Genomic DNA, 13,405 nt, shown 5'->3' on the forward strand with positions numbered 1-13,405 from the left:
ATTGGCATCCTCCCATGACCCTCTACCACTGTGCCAAATTTCACATGGATTGACCAAGTCAGTGAGGAGAAAAACGTGGAACACACACACACACACACACACACACACAGAGTTTTCATCATTATATAGTGAGATTACTCATTAAATTGCATCATAGAGGGGTCCTTAACTGGATAATTAGAATTCTTGTTTACTGGTGTGCTCATCAGTCTGTGCAGGTTAGACGGGGGTGTTCTGTACCTGAATCATTTCATGTAAGTAACAGAATTCAACAGGGCGGCATTCTGTCTCCTTTTCTTATTAACGTATATATAAATGACTTGTCCCAACAGTTGAATGCATGTAACACAGGGTGTATGGTTGGCAATATTTAAATAAATCATCTCATGTTTGCAGATGATTTGGTAGTTTTCTGCCCGTATAATGCCGGCCTACAACAGCTATTGAAAATTGCTCTGACCATGGTGCAAATTTTGACATCAAATATATGTCAATAAGAGCAACATTATGATTGTTAGAAATAAAGACAGAAAATTAGTATTTCCTGAATTCTTTTTATCTGGTGTTGCTCAGTGCGTAATGAGATTAAATATCTCCGTCATTATATTTTCAATGGTTTATCTGTTGACAAAGACATCCACAGGCAGTGTTGCAAGTTGTATGCGCATGCAATATGCTTGCCCACAAATTCAGCATGTGTTCAGTTAATGTGAAGATCTCTCTTTGTCGAGCAGTTTGTAGCCCTCTGTATACTGCGCTCCTATAGGAAGAGCAACATGCAAAGATTCAGTGTGGCCTATAATGATGGAATGAGACTGCTTCTTAAGCTTCCACGACGGTGCAGTGCCAGCCAAGTGTTTGTAAATGTTGGTGTGCCTACCTGCCCTTTTCCCATCATTGGTGTAGCTTGTGACATTCCCAAAAAATATGAGTGGTTTGCCTCTCTATTCCCACATACTCACCAAAATGGCTGTTGTAACCCAGTTATTTTACTCTTTATTTTAGGTGTAATGAAGTAGCGTATTGAATTTTTCCACCCAAACTCCCTCCATGTCGTTCAGTTTGTAGTGGTGTGTTGTGTTTTGCACATATCAAGCCATTCTTCAGTGTTCAGTTCCTCCCATTTCGTCTTGATGTACACAGCTGAGAAGGCTTTACATTCTCTCAGGTTTTGATATAGCCCTTAAATCACCTTGAATCTTGTTCCACTGTATCCCTGCATCATGTTTAAGGACTTTGGGTGCTGTATTTCCTTTATAATAAAATCCTCATTTTCTAACCCATAACTCTTTTAAATCAATCCCTCAGTTGTTTCGATCACTATGCAGTGATTTTGCAGAGATAAAAAACTAACAGCGTGTTTACTCTGAGTTATATTTCTGCTCTGCGCGCCAAGCAGGCAATAAACTCAACTTGATAAGTATCAAGATTTAACTGGGTGTAATAAAAATGAGTTATGATCTCTTACGTAAAAAAGATGGAGATTGTACAGGAGTGGAAGGAAGAGAAGTATGTTGTCCTTACAAGGTTGCGGAGCAGCTACAGAAGTCTGTTCCTGTGAGTCCATGCTACACCGTATTATTTTATCATGGCTCCAGTGTGTGTGTGTGTGTGTGTGTGTGTGTGACTCTCACTCACCTTCCACCCAGTCTTTGAGCTTGATCTCACAGCAAACCAGCGGCCCTCCCACTCTCCCAGTGCTGTAATCCCACACTAGAACAAAACAGACAACACACGTGATCAGGAAGCACACTAGCATCAAGGCACGACATTTAATACCATAGCAACACGACCTCACTTGTTCCCTCGCCATGGAAACCCCATCCCAAAGGAGTGTCCACGGAACAGTGTTTTCCTGGCTCAAATGACCGCAGCGCAGAGTGACGGGCAGCGGGCCGCTCTGTTGGTTTAGTCTGCCTGGGAAAGCCTGGGAGTTTTTTCCACAATTTGACAAATGTGTTGGCAGTGAAAGCCGATACATGAGCGACGACATTCAAAGCAGATGATTGGGACTGTTATCACCGCCACAGATATGAGTGGCATTCTTTTACGCACAATATTAAGACATAAAAAAATGATTTCCCTGTTTACGAGAAGCTGCGATGAAGGTCCACAACTTTTCCCGTCTTAATTTAACAGCTCACGACAGGCTGCTAACTTCATGCTAACTGGGGTCAAAGTGCAAGATGACTTGTGGCTACTGTTGTTTTTAACACACCACTGCCTTCCTTTTCATAACATAACCTACTCCCCTCTGTTTACTGTAACCCCTGCACAATATATCTACTTATTACTTTCCTCTCATCTGTTTTCCCAGCCCTTTTTCATTTTCACATCCTCCCACTGCTTTTATCTGCAGCTGCAGGTTGTGGAAACTCCAGTAACTTCCCATAACTGCAACAATGTGCAAGTGTTCCAGTTAATGAATCTTAATTTAGAGCTACTTTACTTTCACTTCAGTTTCACTCTAGTTAAGAAGCAGTCGTTATTGTCGATGTATCGCTGTCCTTTCACTTTGAGTTATTGCTGACGAACAAGACTAAGAGCATACAGCCATGATAGAGGCTCTGTGACAGTGGCAGAGAGTGTTAGACTTAGGTCAGACCAAAGATTTGCGATGAGACGAAACCGTTTTAGAACGTTGCCGAGAAAAGTTGCAGCGGTGTGAACTGGCCGACTCAAGCCGGCTCATGGTGTCACCTGCAACTCAGCTGGTCACATCGCTGGCGGCTGGTTTTAAAACGTATTTTAAGGTGCTACAAATTATATTCAGCCACAAAATAAGCCTGACAAGCTCGAATCAGAACAGACGTACAGATAGTTGTTGCACAGAGATGATACACCATCTCATCTAGTTGCATTGGTGTGAACTGGCAGGTTTTTAGAACACTACAGAACAGTGCTGTAGTTGCCTGTTTCAATTCATCTCGTCGTGAATCTCTGGTCTGAACTGGGATATAGAGCTAACTGCTAACATCAGCATGCTAACACGCTCACAATGACAATGCTAGCATCCTGATGTTTCGCAGGTAAAGACTGAATCACATCTGGGTAGACAACAGGCAACTGATTTCAATTTTGGAGGTGTGTCAAATCAGGAAACTTGTTTTACTTCTGTTGAAATTTTCAGCCGTAACTGTACCGTTTGAAGATACATAGTTAAACATGGTGGTCCGACACATCTGATATTTCTGCTGTGCTTATTTTATGTGAAGTGTTGCTTTGCTAATTTCTTTGATAAATCAAATCTACCGGCACGGCAGCTAAGCAATGTACTGCTGCAGATGGGGGCTGCAGCAAAACGTATACTGGCCAGCAGTTACAGGCAGCATAACGTTCACCACGGTGTCTCCAGACTCTTTTCCACCTGTTACATGTGCTCAGTGTGAACCTGCTTTCCTCTGTGAAGAAAATGGGGCGTCAATGGTGGACCTGTCATTTCTGGTGGCGTCTGGCGAGTGCCAGTCGAGCTGCACGGTGCTGGGCTGAGAGCACAGGTCCCACTAGAGGACGTCAGGCCCTCGTGCCACCCTCATGGAGTCTGACAGTTTGTTCTTGTGCTTCCTAAACAGACAGATCCCTGAAGTTTAACTCACTTGTTATACTGTGATGATTCCGTGTTAAGTTTTTTTAGCAGTGTATTTTCTTTCCACTGACCGTTCAAGGCAGGCGTAAACCAGCAACTCCCATTTCTGCAAAGTAAAATGGTTGTTTTTGTCAGTGGAGTCTGATAGCTTTGAGACAATAGCTTCAGTTTCCCTTCAGAAAGGCCGTCTAATGGCAAGGCAAAGGGGTGAAAATATTGTAAATATAGAGCGCACTTAAACTGATACTGCTTTTTTCCAGTGTTCCTAAGCACCTTTTTTTTGAGGCACGACGGCTGTGCCCTGAGATCAACTTTTGGAGAGCAGCAGCGTGCGCCGCATGTCACGTGACGAGGTACAACCAACCACAGCTGGTAGACATCTTTCCCTTCTTACATTCTCTCAATATTCCTGATTATTTAATTAGTATTATTTCAATATAGTCTTCTCTAACCATATGCTACTTTGTGACTCTCATTACTGCTTACGTTCGCTAATGGTTCCAGCACCGCAGGTCTCCGTCAGGCCGTATCCCTGACCCACCGGGCAGCAGAAACACACATTCATGAAGCGTTGCGTGGCGGCGGAGAGCGGCGCTCCCCCTGATAACAACACTCGCGTCCGTCCTCCCAGCAGAGAGCGAATTTTCCTGAACACCAGTCTGGATGGAGAAAAGGCAGGAACAGTATGCTAACTTGAGACAAACATGAAGACACTCTTCAAACTCTCGTCAAAATGCCAGCTGTAGGAACTCATCTACACACTTGTCACATAGAGGTGTGCTGTATCCTTTGGCGAACTGCTCCAGTTTGTAGTTGTATGCCAGGATGAAGAGTGTTCGCTGGACGCAGTTCATCTCCTCCACCTTGGTCATCACGTTCTTGTAGATACGATCCATGATCTCCTGGAATCAGAGGGGGACGGAGATGAGACAGAGGCAAAGGATGAGAGTGGTGAGATAAAGGCTGAGACTAAATTAATTAATGAGAGCAAAAAAACAGAGGCTCCATGTGAGACTGATGCAGAGGAAGGCCAAATAAGACCAGATAAGATAAAGAAGAGTGAGGAGGAGGGACATGTCAGAGAGATAATGCAAATGCGGACAAAGACACAGTCAGACAGATAAATGTTGGCAGCAAGTCTTGTTTCTGAATTGGTGAAAAGACAGAAGTTTGAGATATGAGGTGAAGCACAGTTGCACTGCCGTAACAGCTCCTAATATGGGGCCCATCCAGAGCTCTAACACCTCAAAGTGGAGACAAAACCAAAACACTGGATCTGAAGTACAGGGGCATGTACATGTATACTTGAGGAAGTCAAGACCAACAGACATTGTGTTGTTTTTGTTTTTTAAATTTAGGGCTTTTAGAATATTTTTCTTTTATTGGGATGGTTAAAAAGAAAAAAAGCTCATGGAAGCTGAAGTAGGGTCTGTTGTCCCAATCTCAGAGCACATGATGGATTTTTTTCACTAAATACAAAAATTTGTCCATGGTTAAAATCACTAAATAATAAATTTAAGAGGATTGGGGCTCGTAAAAAGCAGAACTCGTAAAGACCAGAACAGGACAGAACAAGTTTTTCTATACACATCAAGTCCGGAGAAACAAATGGGTACAATGTGGAACACACATGCTCTTAAATTTAGTTGCGTAACAGCAAGTCTCCCCAATGGACTCTTTGCAACAAGTGACCTACAAAACCAAGAGAATCCACCAGAGTCAGTCTCTGGATGTGCTTACTGAAAAACAGAAGAGAACTGCAGTAAACTTCTTCAACCTAAAATGTTGGGTGTGGTTTAAGGCCACGGTATAGTTAGGATAGTTATGTTTGACTATTGTATAGAAAAAAAAACAGACATTGTAAAAGAGATTTCAGTGAAACTAAAAAAGTGATCTGGTAAAACTGCATTTAGTATTGCAAATGAAAAAACAACAAATTCCTTAAAGCTGCATTAATCAACATTTGGCCACTAGGGGGCAGAAAAAAGCTGAAAGACACACAGCCGCCTCAAATCACCAGCTTATGGCTACATGTTAGCAAATTATTGCCTACTTAAACATCAAGCAGACACAGAGCAACGTTAGCGTTCAGTCCATCCATCCTTCCATTATCATCTGCCTATCCGAAGCTGGGTCGCAGAGGCAGCAGCCAAAGCAAAGCACCCCAGACGTCCCTCTCCCCACCAACACTTCCCAGCTCCTCCTGGGGGACCCCGAGGCGTTCCCAGGCCAGATGAGATATGTAATCCCTCCAGCATGTTCTGGGTCTGCCCCAGGGCCTCCTACCAGTGGGACGTGCCCTGAACACCTCTAACAGGAGCCGCCCCGAGGCATCCGAAGCAGATACCTGAAACTGACTCCTTTTGATGTGAAGGAGCAGCAGCTCTACTCCGAGCTCCCTCCGGATGTCCGAGCTCCTCACCCCATCTCTAAGGCTGAGCCCAGACACCCTACGGAGGAGGGTCACCTTTCGGTTTGTTGTCAGTGACACAAGGAACTGGCCACGGTGGTGTAAAGAGTGTCTCCTGCGTGTTTCAGCAGAAGCGGAGCGGGCTGTTTTCCTTACATTAACTGTGTCAGGCTCGGGTCAAACTCTGTTCCTGCTCTCTTGGACTCAGGTTGGGTTCAGACAGAAATATGCAGCCTGAGCCGCGCTGCAGTCTGTTTGGTGCTTGGCATTTCGAGTAATGTGGGTTTATGAGAGTGAATTATTTGAATTTGTGTATTTGGCTTGGCTTTCTTAGTCAGAGAAAAACTGGATAAAATGGGGTGAACTGGTGATAAGAACATGACGGTGCTGGGAACTGAGATATCAAAGGAATTGGTACAATTTTGTTTCTTGGCTGGAACACTGTCACATGCCTCACTTGGTTTTTTTAGATTCCTCCTGTCAAAGGGACGGCAGTGGGAAGAACTGAAACCCATAGATCAAGAACACTTCATCATCTAAAGCAGCAAAGTCTTCAAAAGCTGGACTCATACTTAAATGGGTAAAAGGGCAAAAACCAAAAACAATAAAAGCCAGCTGCTCCCTGTGTGTGTGTGTGTGTGTGTTTGTGGGTGAAGCTAAAGCAGTGAGAGAGGAAGTCGATACAGGATTCATGCAGCAGCCCGTCGTCATATCACAGCAAACAATTTGTATGTGTATGTGTGTTAGCGTGTATGAGTGTGTGTGTCGTGGGGATAACCACATGGGGCTTTCTCACGTTCTGTTTACAGCTGTGAATGGTTCCAGACACTGGGGCCCTCTGCCCTTTACACTACGACCACTGGGAGATGGGGGTGGAGCTGAACTCATGGTGTGAGAGAGACGGAGAGAATACAGCGGCAAGGGCGTATTGTCTCCAACTGGCCGGCGCACAGTCTAGCCAACATGAGCAATGGAATTATAATCTCCTATTGTCAGGGGGTTTAATCATTTCAAAAGTCTTCACGGCAGTGGTTAGAGTTTCATCATATCTACGTACATTTCACTGACTAAAATCATCACATTACTCAGCCTGGGTTTGGAATTCATAAAAACGAACCATCTTTATGATAGCTCCGCCTCTTTGAATCAACTGTGAACTTTTTAGCAGACATATAAAGTACTTTGAATCAGGAATGGATTAGGGCTGAATCACTGCTGTGGACTTTTCGACAGACCACCAATTCCTATTTCAGTTGGACAATACAGCAGTTTAAAGCCCAGTTCAGATCAAAGATTCGCGATGACATGAGACAAAAAACAGGCAGCTACTTGCAATGTGTCGCTCTGCAATGTTTGGTTCACACTAATGCAGCTAGATGAGACGGTGTATCATCTCAATGCAACAACTCTCTGTACTTCTGTTCTGATTTGCAGCTTTTCAGGTTTATTTTGTGGCTGAATATAATTTGTAGCTTCTTAAAATATGAATGAGGATAGTGATAGTGAGATACTGGCTACAGCTGCATTTGTAGTAGTGATGAAACGGTGAGAAACAGAAACAAATAACACAATAATATAAGTAAGCAGTGTCAGTTAATCAGTCATTTAGAATGCGTGTGTGTGTGTGTGTGGGGCATAAGCACATACAGCGAGCAGCAGCAGTGACCCACCATCCAATACCGCCACACCGTGAGGAAACAGAGGGCTCGGCAGGGAGGGATCACCTGCTGCAGCCGCCGGCAATATGACCAGCTGAGTCGCAGGTGACACCATCAGCCGGCCTGAGTCGAGCTCAGACCAGTTCACACCGCTGCAACTTTTCTCTGCAACATTCTGAAATGGCTTTGCCTTGTGTTGTGAATCATTGGTCTGAACTGGGCTTAAGAAATACACAACCAGTATTTTCTGTAGGTTTTGTTTCCTCGTGAAATCCTTGTGCGTGTAAAATAATCTACGTGGTGGTTAGTCTCTAATTTGTTCAACATTTCCAAAGTATGCTGCGGCACGTTTATTTAATGTCCCATCCCATCCAAGCTGTGGCTGGTCGGCTCACAAAAAGTGACATTGATGAGCAAATCAAAAACTCCTAGTGCTCCAGTGACCAGTCCAACCACACTTTCAGTTGCCTTGTTGTTGAAATGTGCTGTCCAAATACATTTGCTTTGCCTTGTGTTAGTGTCTGGCCTCCTGGTATAAATAATAAACATCTGTGGTTTGTCAATTTAAGTGCCCGCTACCATTCATTTAATACATAATTCATTGGAAAATATACATTTTTAAGTGTAATGATCCATCAACCATATTAATAGCTGTGCGGATACCCTATTACACCATGTCTTAACTAAAAACAGCGTGAGCGTCAACGACTGAATCAGTTCGACTGCACTGTTTTCTACTGGAATGTCCTAACTGTATGCGAGTGATACGGCGCACCGTTTTGAGCTGAACTTCTGTCAGACACCTCGTTTGTACTTTATGCCACGTTGAAAGCAGCGCAATGGATTTTTGATTCACAGAGTTGTAATGAGGAGTTATCTTTACCAGTGGTTCCCAACTGGTGGGTCGTAGTCCGAAAGTGGGTCGTGGGTCCATTCTGAACGGACCGCAAGTGACTTGCAAACATGTCAAATTTGTAAAAAAAACACACTAATTTTGAAATACAGTGAATTTGTGGTACAAGCTTTTATTCTGAAGTGCGGTTTCCTGTTGTCGAATGAGTAAAGAACAGACAGCTACTTAACAGAGACAGCAAACTAGCTCGCAGACGCTGAATATATTCAACTTTGTGGACCTTGAACTAATGGCTGAGGAGCAATCTGGACCCCGTGGCTGGACCAGTTGGGAATCACTGATCTATACGAAACCCTCTCTCAGCAGAGCTAGTGTGCTAGCGTGTTTTACAAAGAGGAGATGGTGGTATGATATAGTACAGTAGCTAAAACAATGATACGTAAACACACGATAGTACTATTGTGAATATGAACAACAAGGAAGTAAGTACTCGCCCATCTTTCCGGTGGTCACATCGCCAGTCTGAGGTCTCTGAGCACACAGCTGATTGGTGTGTGGCTTGTTAACATGGCATAACAGAGATCCATGTTTAATAGATTTAGTGTGGACAGAGAGTGTCCAATGTAAAAATACTTGCGCAGCTTCCGAGTTCACGAAGCATTTCCCAACGGGGACATTTAAATATATTGTATCGTATCGTATCGTATCGTATCGTATCGTATCGTATCGTATCGTATCGTCTCTGCTCACGCTGCGTGCCCAGCTTTTATGTTTCCCCAAATTGTAAAGTCCTTCTTCAACTAATAAAACACTTAAGAACAATGGAACACCCACTCTGCTCTTCACTGACAAAACAAATACAGCAATGCCAGGTTCTGAGTAAAGACCATCCTGGCGTCATCACTGCTGGAATGGATTAATCACTCAAATATACTTCAAAGACAAGCAGAGCAAGCCAACCTCAGATACTTAAGCCCTCACATTGTTTAGTGATGGAGAGCAGAAATTGGCCAGCAGTAGGACGCAGATAGTATTTACACCACAGTCAGGCCAGAGACAGATCCAGCAGATCCAGGCCTGCTGGACTCCATCGCTGCTACACCACAGCTGGACTATGAACAAAGACGGCGCTGCCAGACGAGGCCAAACAGCATAGTTTGAAACACAGACTTGCGGGAGACTGACTCAGTGAGACATTCTGTACAGGTTAAGGCTCCTCAAACATACTGTCTAGAGCATAGTGTTGGGCTGAGTGTACCGTCTTGACGTACCGGGACAGCTGCCATCAGAGTGGGCTGCAGGACGCTGGTGTCTCCTTTGCTTCCCTTCTTGATCTTGGTTGACTTGGAGTGGGAAAAAGAAAAGTCACAACAATGGTTGCACAGATCTGATTTGGAGCATCTTGTTTGACTTGAAATGTATTTTCCAGAGAAATTTAGTTCACTATCAAAGAACAAAGAGGAAAATATTCACCCTCGAGAAGATGAAACCACTACGTTTTTGACATTGTTGCACAAAGAATTGCTTCAAACGATTATCAGAATAGTTGCTGACTAATCCTCTGGTGATGGACATATTGCTTAATCAACTAATATTTTCAGCTTTTATTTATTCCAACAAAATAAGCCAAGCCTCTCAGACCCTGTTTACACCTGGTGTTGACATGCATCTTGGATGATCTGATCACAAGTGGACTAAATACAAGTGTAAATGACCACCAAGAAGCATTGTGTTCCGATTGCTTGAATCACTCTTTTTTTTTTCTCCCGTTTTTTTGGGGGACCTTGAACGCAACACTAACCCCATTAGGCTGAGTAAAGAAGTCATCTGGTCTGATTGTTGCATGAATTGCCTAAAAAAGTTTCACAGTAAATCAGAGAACAGGGATATTATTATTGCCACGGGTTATTTGAAATGGACAAAGGTATTCTTTACTGGTGAGTTAAGGGAGAATAGCTATCATGTAATTAAAAAAGAAAACATCTCCGACAAGGAAATAGAAAGCCCGACATGCAATGAATGGAGACCTATTATCCTGCTTGAACACAGACGACTAAATTCTTTCAACAATGTGACTCAAAATAATGATAAAATAGATTTTATTGATGTAAAATAATGTGCTGATGGTGACATTTTCCACCTTTTTTGGACTTTTTTTCCCCACTCCCCCTGGTCGTCAAAGGCTTTGATTTAAAATCGTTCTGAGCTCTGAAGCTTCGATTTTCTAAAATGAAGTCGAAGGTCAGCCCTAAACTCTATATAATTTGCCCATTTAATGACGGATTGTCTGAAGTGTTGTGTGACCATCCACCACTTTGTTCTTTAGAGGGAGACGTATTGAATTTAGCTGACAGCGACATCTCCAGCAGTGTGAAAACAACCCCTAATGTGACTAGCGAGCATGCTAGTGAGAGTGTCAATATAATAACCAACACATTCTCACACCGACCTCGTCAGATATTGACGTTTGGTCATGGACTTCCCATGTCCAGATATGACGTGCAAGGTACCCTGGGTGTGTTGGTTGTTGACGTTCTGGGACGCCGTGTCAACTTCAGCCGGTTACATGCATTGTCTGTTTTTAAAATACACTTCTGTTTTCACAGGAAATGTACGGACACACACATGGCTACGTTTTGCCAACACACGCACGTGGTAAGTTAGGAAAAACAAACACCGTCCATGTGGAAGCAAACACTGTCCTCCCAGGTTAAAGTCAGTGGTCATTGGACCACCACCCCTTCCACCAGCCCTACTCAGACTTCCACCACCTTAACTTTCGTTGTTGTCCCGCCACGTTTCCCTCTGACACTGCCGGCTGCTGTTTAACAATAACGGCAACCAACCGTGCATCATAACGACGTGAAAAGACAGGTGTTTTCGTCTTTGTCTGAGGCTGGAAGTCACTGACCAAGCACTGGTTTTTGACAACTTCGTAGTGAGACTGGGTTGTAATAACTTTGTGCAGGACCCTTTTACCTTCTAGCTTAAGTGACGTGGCCAATAACAAAATTTAAACTCAGGTGGTCAGGTTGAGAAGCATTACAGACGCAGGTGTGAACAATGACATGTCTCAGCTGTCTGCTTGTGTTCAGGTCACTGAAACGCATGTTAACACCAGGACGTAACAGGCTCTTAAATGCATCAATATTTAGAACTGTCATAACCCAAGCAACCACAGGAAGCTAAAGATTAATCACAACGCTATGTTTGAGTAAACACATTCCAGTTCCAGTCTTGTGTTACCTGGTCAGCTAGAGTCTGAGGTGAGGAATAGCCGATCCTGCAGCCGTGAGCAATACACACGAGCTCTGCGCTGAGCTCCAGCACATGGGCGAGAGGCAGGTAGCCAATGTAGGTGTCCTCCTCACTGTGAAGACAAATGCACTCTTTGAGACATGCTCTGAGAGTAATCTGCACCATCTCAATCAAGCATTAGCTTCAGTCTCTGGAGTCATATATCATACGATAGCAATGTTTCGCAGATGAACGCCTTGCATCAGGTTATCTGCACAAAACGGGGGCCATCTTTCCTTTGCTTAGACTTTACAATGATCTACTGGTCCAATTTTTATCTGAACACCAGTGCTTCTGGATCCTCTAAATCCAGGAGAATTACATTTCAATGGACATGTTGGCAATTGAGAGTATACATGAGGAGGAGGTTTACACAGTCTTATTACTTAATACCCAAAGGAAAGCTATTATTTTCATAAGAAGTCTGATTAAAATCATGACATCCGTAATCCCTCTAACCTCCATCATTCTCACCCCAACTCCCACCCTCCCCGTTCTTTCCTCCACTCATACTGAACTCCCTTCCTTCTGCATTTCCTCCCACCCCCGTCTCATTCCCCAGAGAGAAAGATCGCTTTTTGTTTTAATGTAAACATTTGTTGCATGATGGTAAGAGCCGGCTGACTCATACTTGTGCACGTGCTCCGTTGACATGGAAAGCCCGGCCAAGAAATTAGCCCGAAAGAGCATTTGGCATTTCTCCTTAAACTCATCGCTCTCACTCGACCTTATAGCCGACAGCATATAGCCAGGGTCAGCAAAGACGAGTCAAAGTGGAGATTTAAGCAGTGGTGAAGACGTTAATGTCCTGTGTGTCACTGTGCTGAAACTGCTGGCTTCCTTTTCAGATACACTGAGCTGAGGAAACATTCTCAGGCATAAATATATATCAAACAAACAAATATATGCTCACTTTGGGTGAACAATAATAGTAATAGAAATTATGTGTAATCCAGTCCAGTCCATGCAAAAACTTTGTCTTGAACCTCACAGTGATGACCTGAGTCAAAGAGCTTTAGAGCTCAGCGAACTTTAGAGGTGCTGGTAGACTGATTTTGTCACATCAGACTGAGCCAGGCCAGCTGTTTCCCCTGTTTCCAGTCATTATGCCAGTGGCGGTCCCAGCACATTTGGTGCTGCAACTCAACAGAGTTCTGCACATTTATTACCAAAATGCAAATAAACAACCGAACTAACAAAAAAAAAAAAACGAGATAAAAATATGTGCTAATTTGCTTTCAGTAACATGTTGTACATGTGTTATATAAATCAATAATTATTAAAACATTGACATTGTTAAATAATAATAAAATGTACACATTAACTTCCTAATTGAACTACTGATGCACTGATTTTGAAATTCAGGGCTGACACTGATCAGCCGATATGGATGTTTTTATATTGGTGTTTCTTTTATCTTACTATATAATGACAAAAACTCTGTGTCTGTGTGTCTGTTCCACGTTTTTCTCCTCACTGACTTGGTCAATCCATGTGAAATTTGGCACAGTGGTAGAGGGTCATGGGAGGATGCCAATGAAGCAATATTACATCAATTGGCCAAAGGGGGGCGCTATAGCAACCAATTGAAATTGCAAACT

General features: G+C 43.3%; 1 protein-coding gene across 2 annotated transcripts in view; it reads right to left on the reverse strand.

Moving 5' to 3' along the window:
• The window catches only part of LOC126397858 (fatty acid CoA ligase Acsl3-like), a 44,146-nt gene that overhangs the window by 5,902 nt on the left and 24,839 nt on the right, over positions 1-13,405 (reverse strand). For both annotated transcript variants that reach the window (XM_050056877.1, XM_050056867.1), the window contains exons 7-11: positions 11,754-11,877; positions 9,779-9,850; positions 4,349-4,488; positions 4,073-4,245; positions 1,639-1,713 (exon numbers count right to left, since the gene is read on the reverse strand). In XM_050056877.1, the coding sequence (XP_049912834.1) occupies positions 1,639-1,713; positions 4,073-4,245; positions 4,349-4,488; positions 9,779-9,850; positions 11,754-11,877 (584 nt within the window). The remainder of the gene's footprint in view (positions 1-1,638; positions 1,714-4,072; positions 4,246-4,348; positions 4,489-9,778; positions 9,851-11,753; positions 11,878-13,405) is intronic.

This window comes from Epinephelus moara, chromosome 2, assembly GCF_006386435.1.
Source record: "Epinephelus moara isolate mb chromosome 2, YSFRI_EMoa_1.0, whole genome shotgun sequence".
NCBI lineage: Eukaryota > Metazoa > Chordata > Actinopteri > Perciformes > Serranidae > Epinephelus > Epinephelus moara.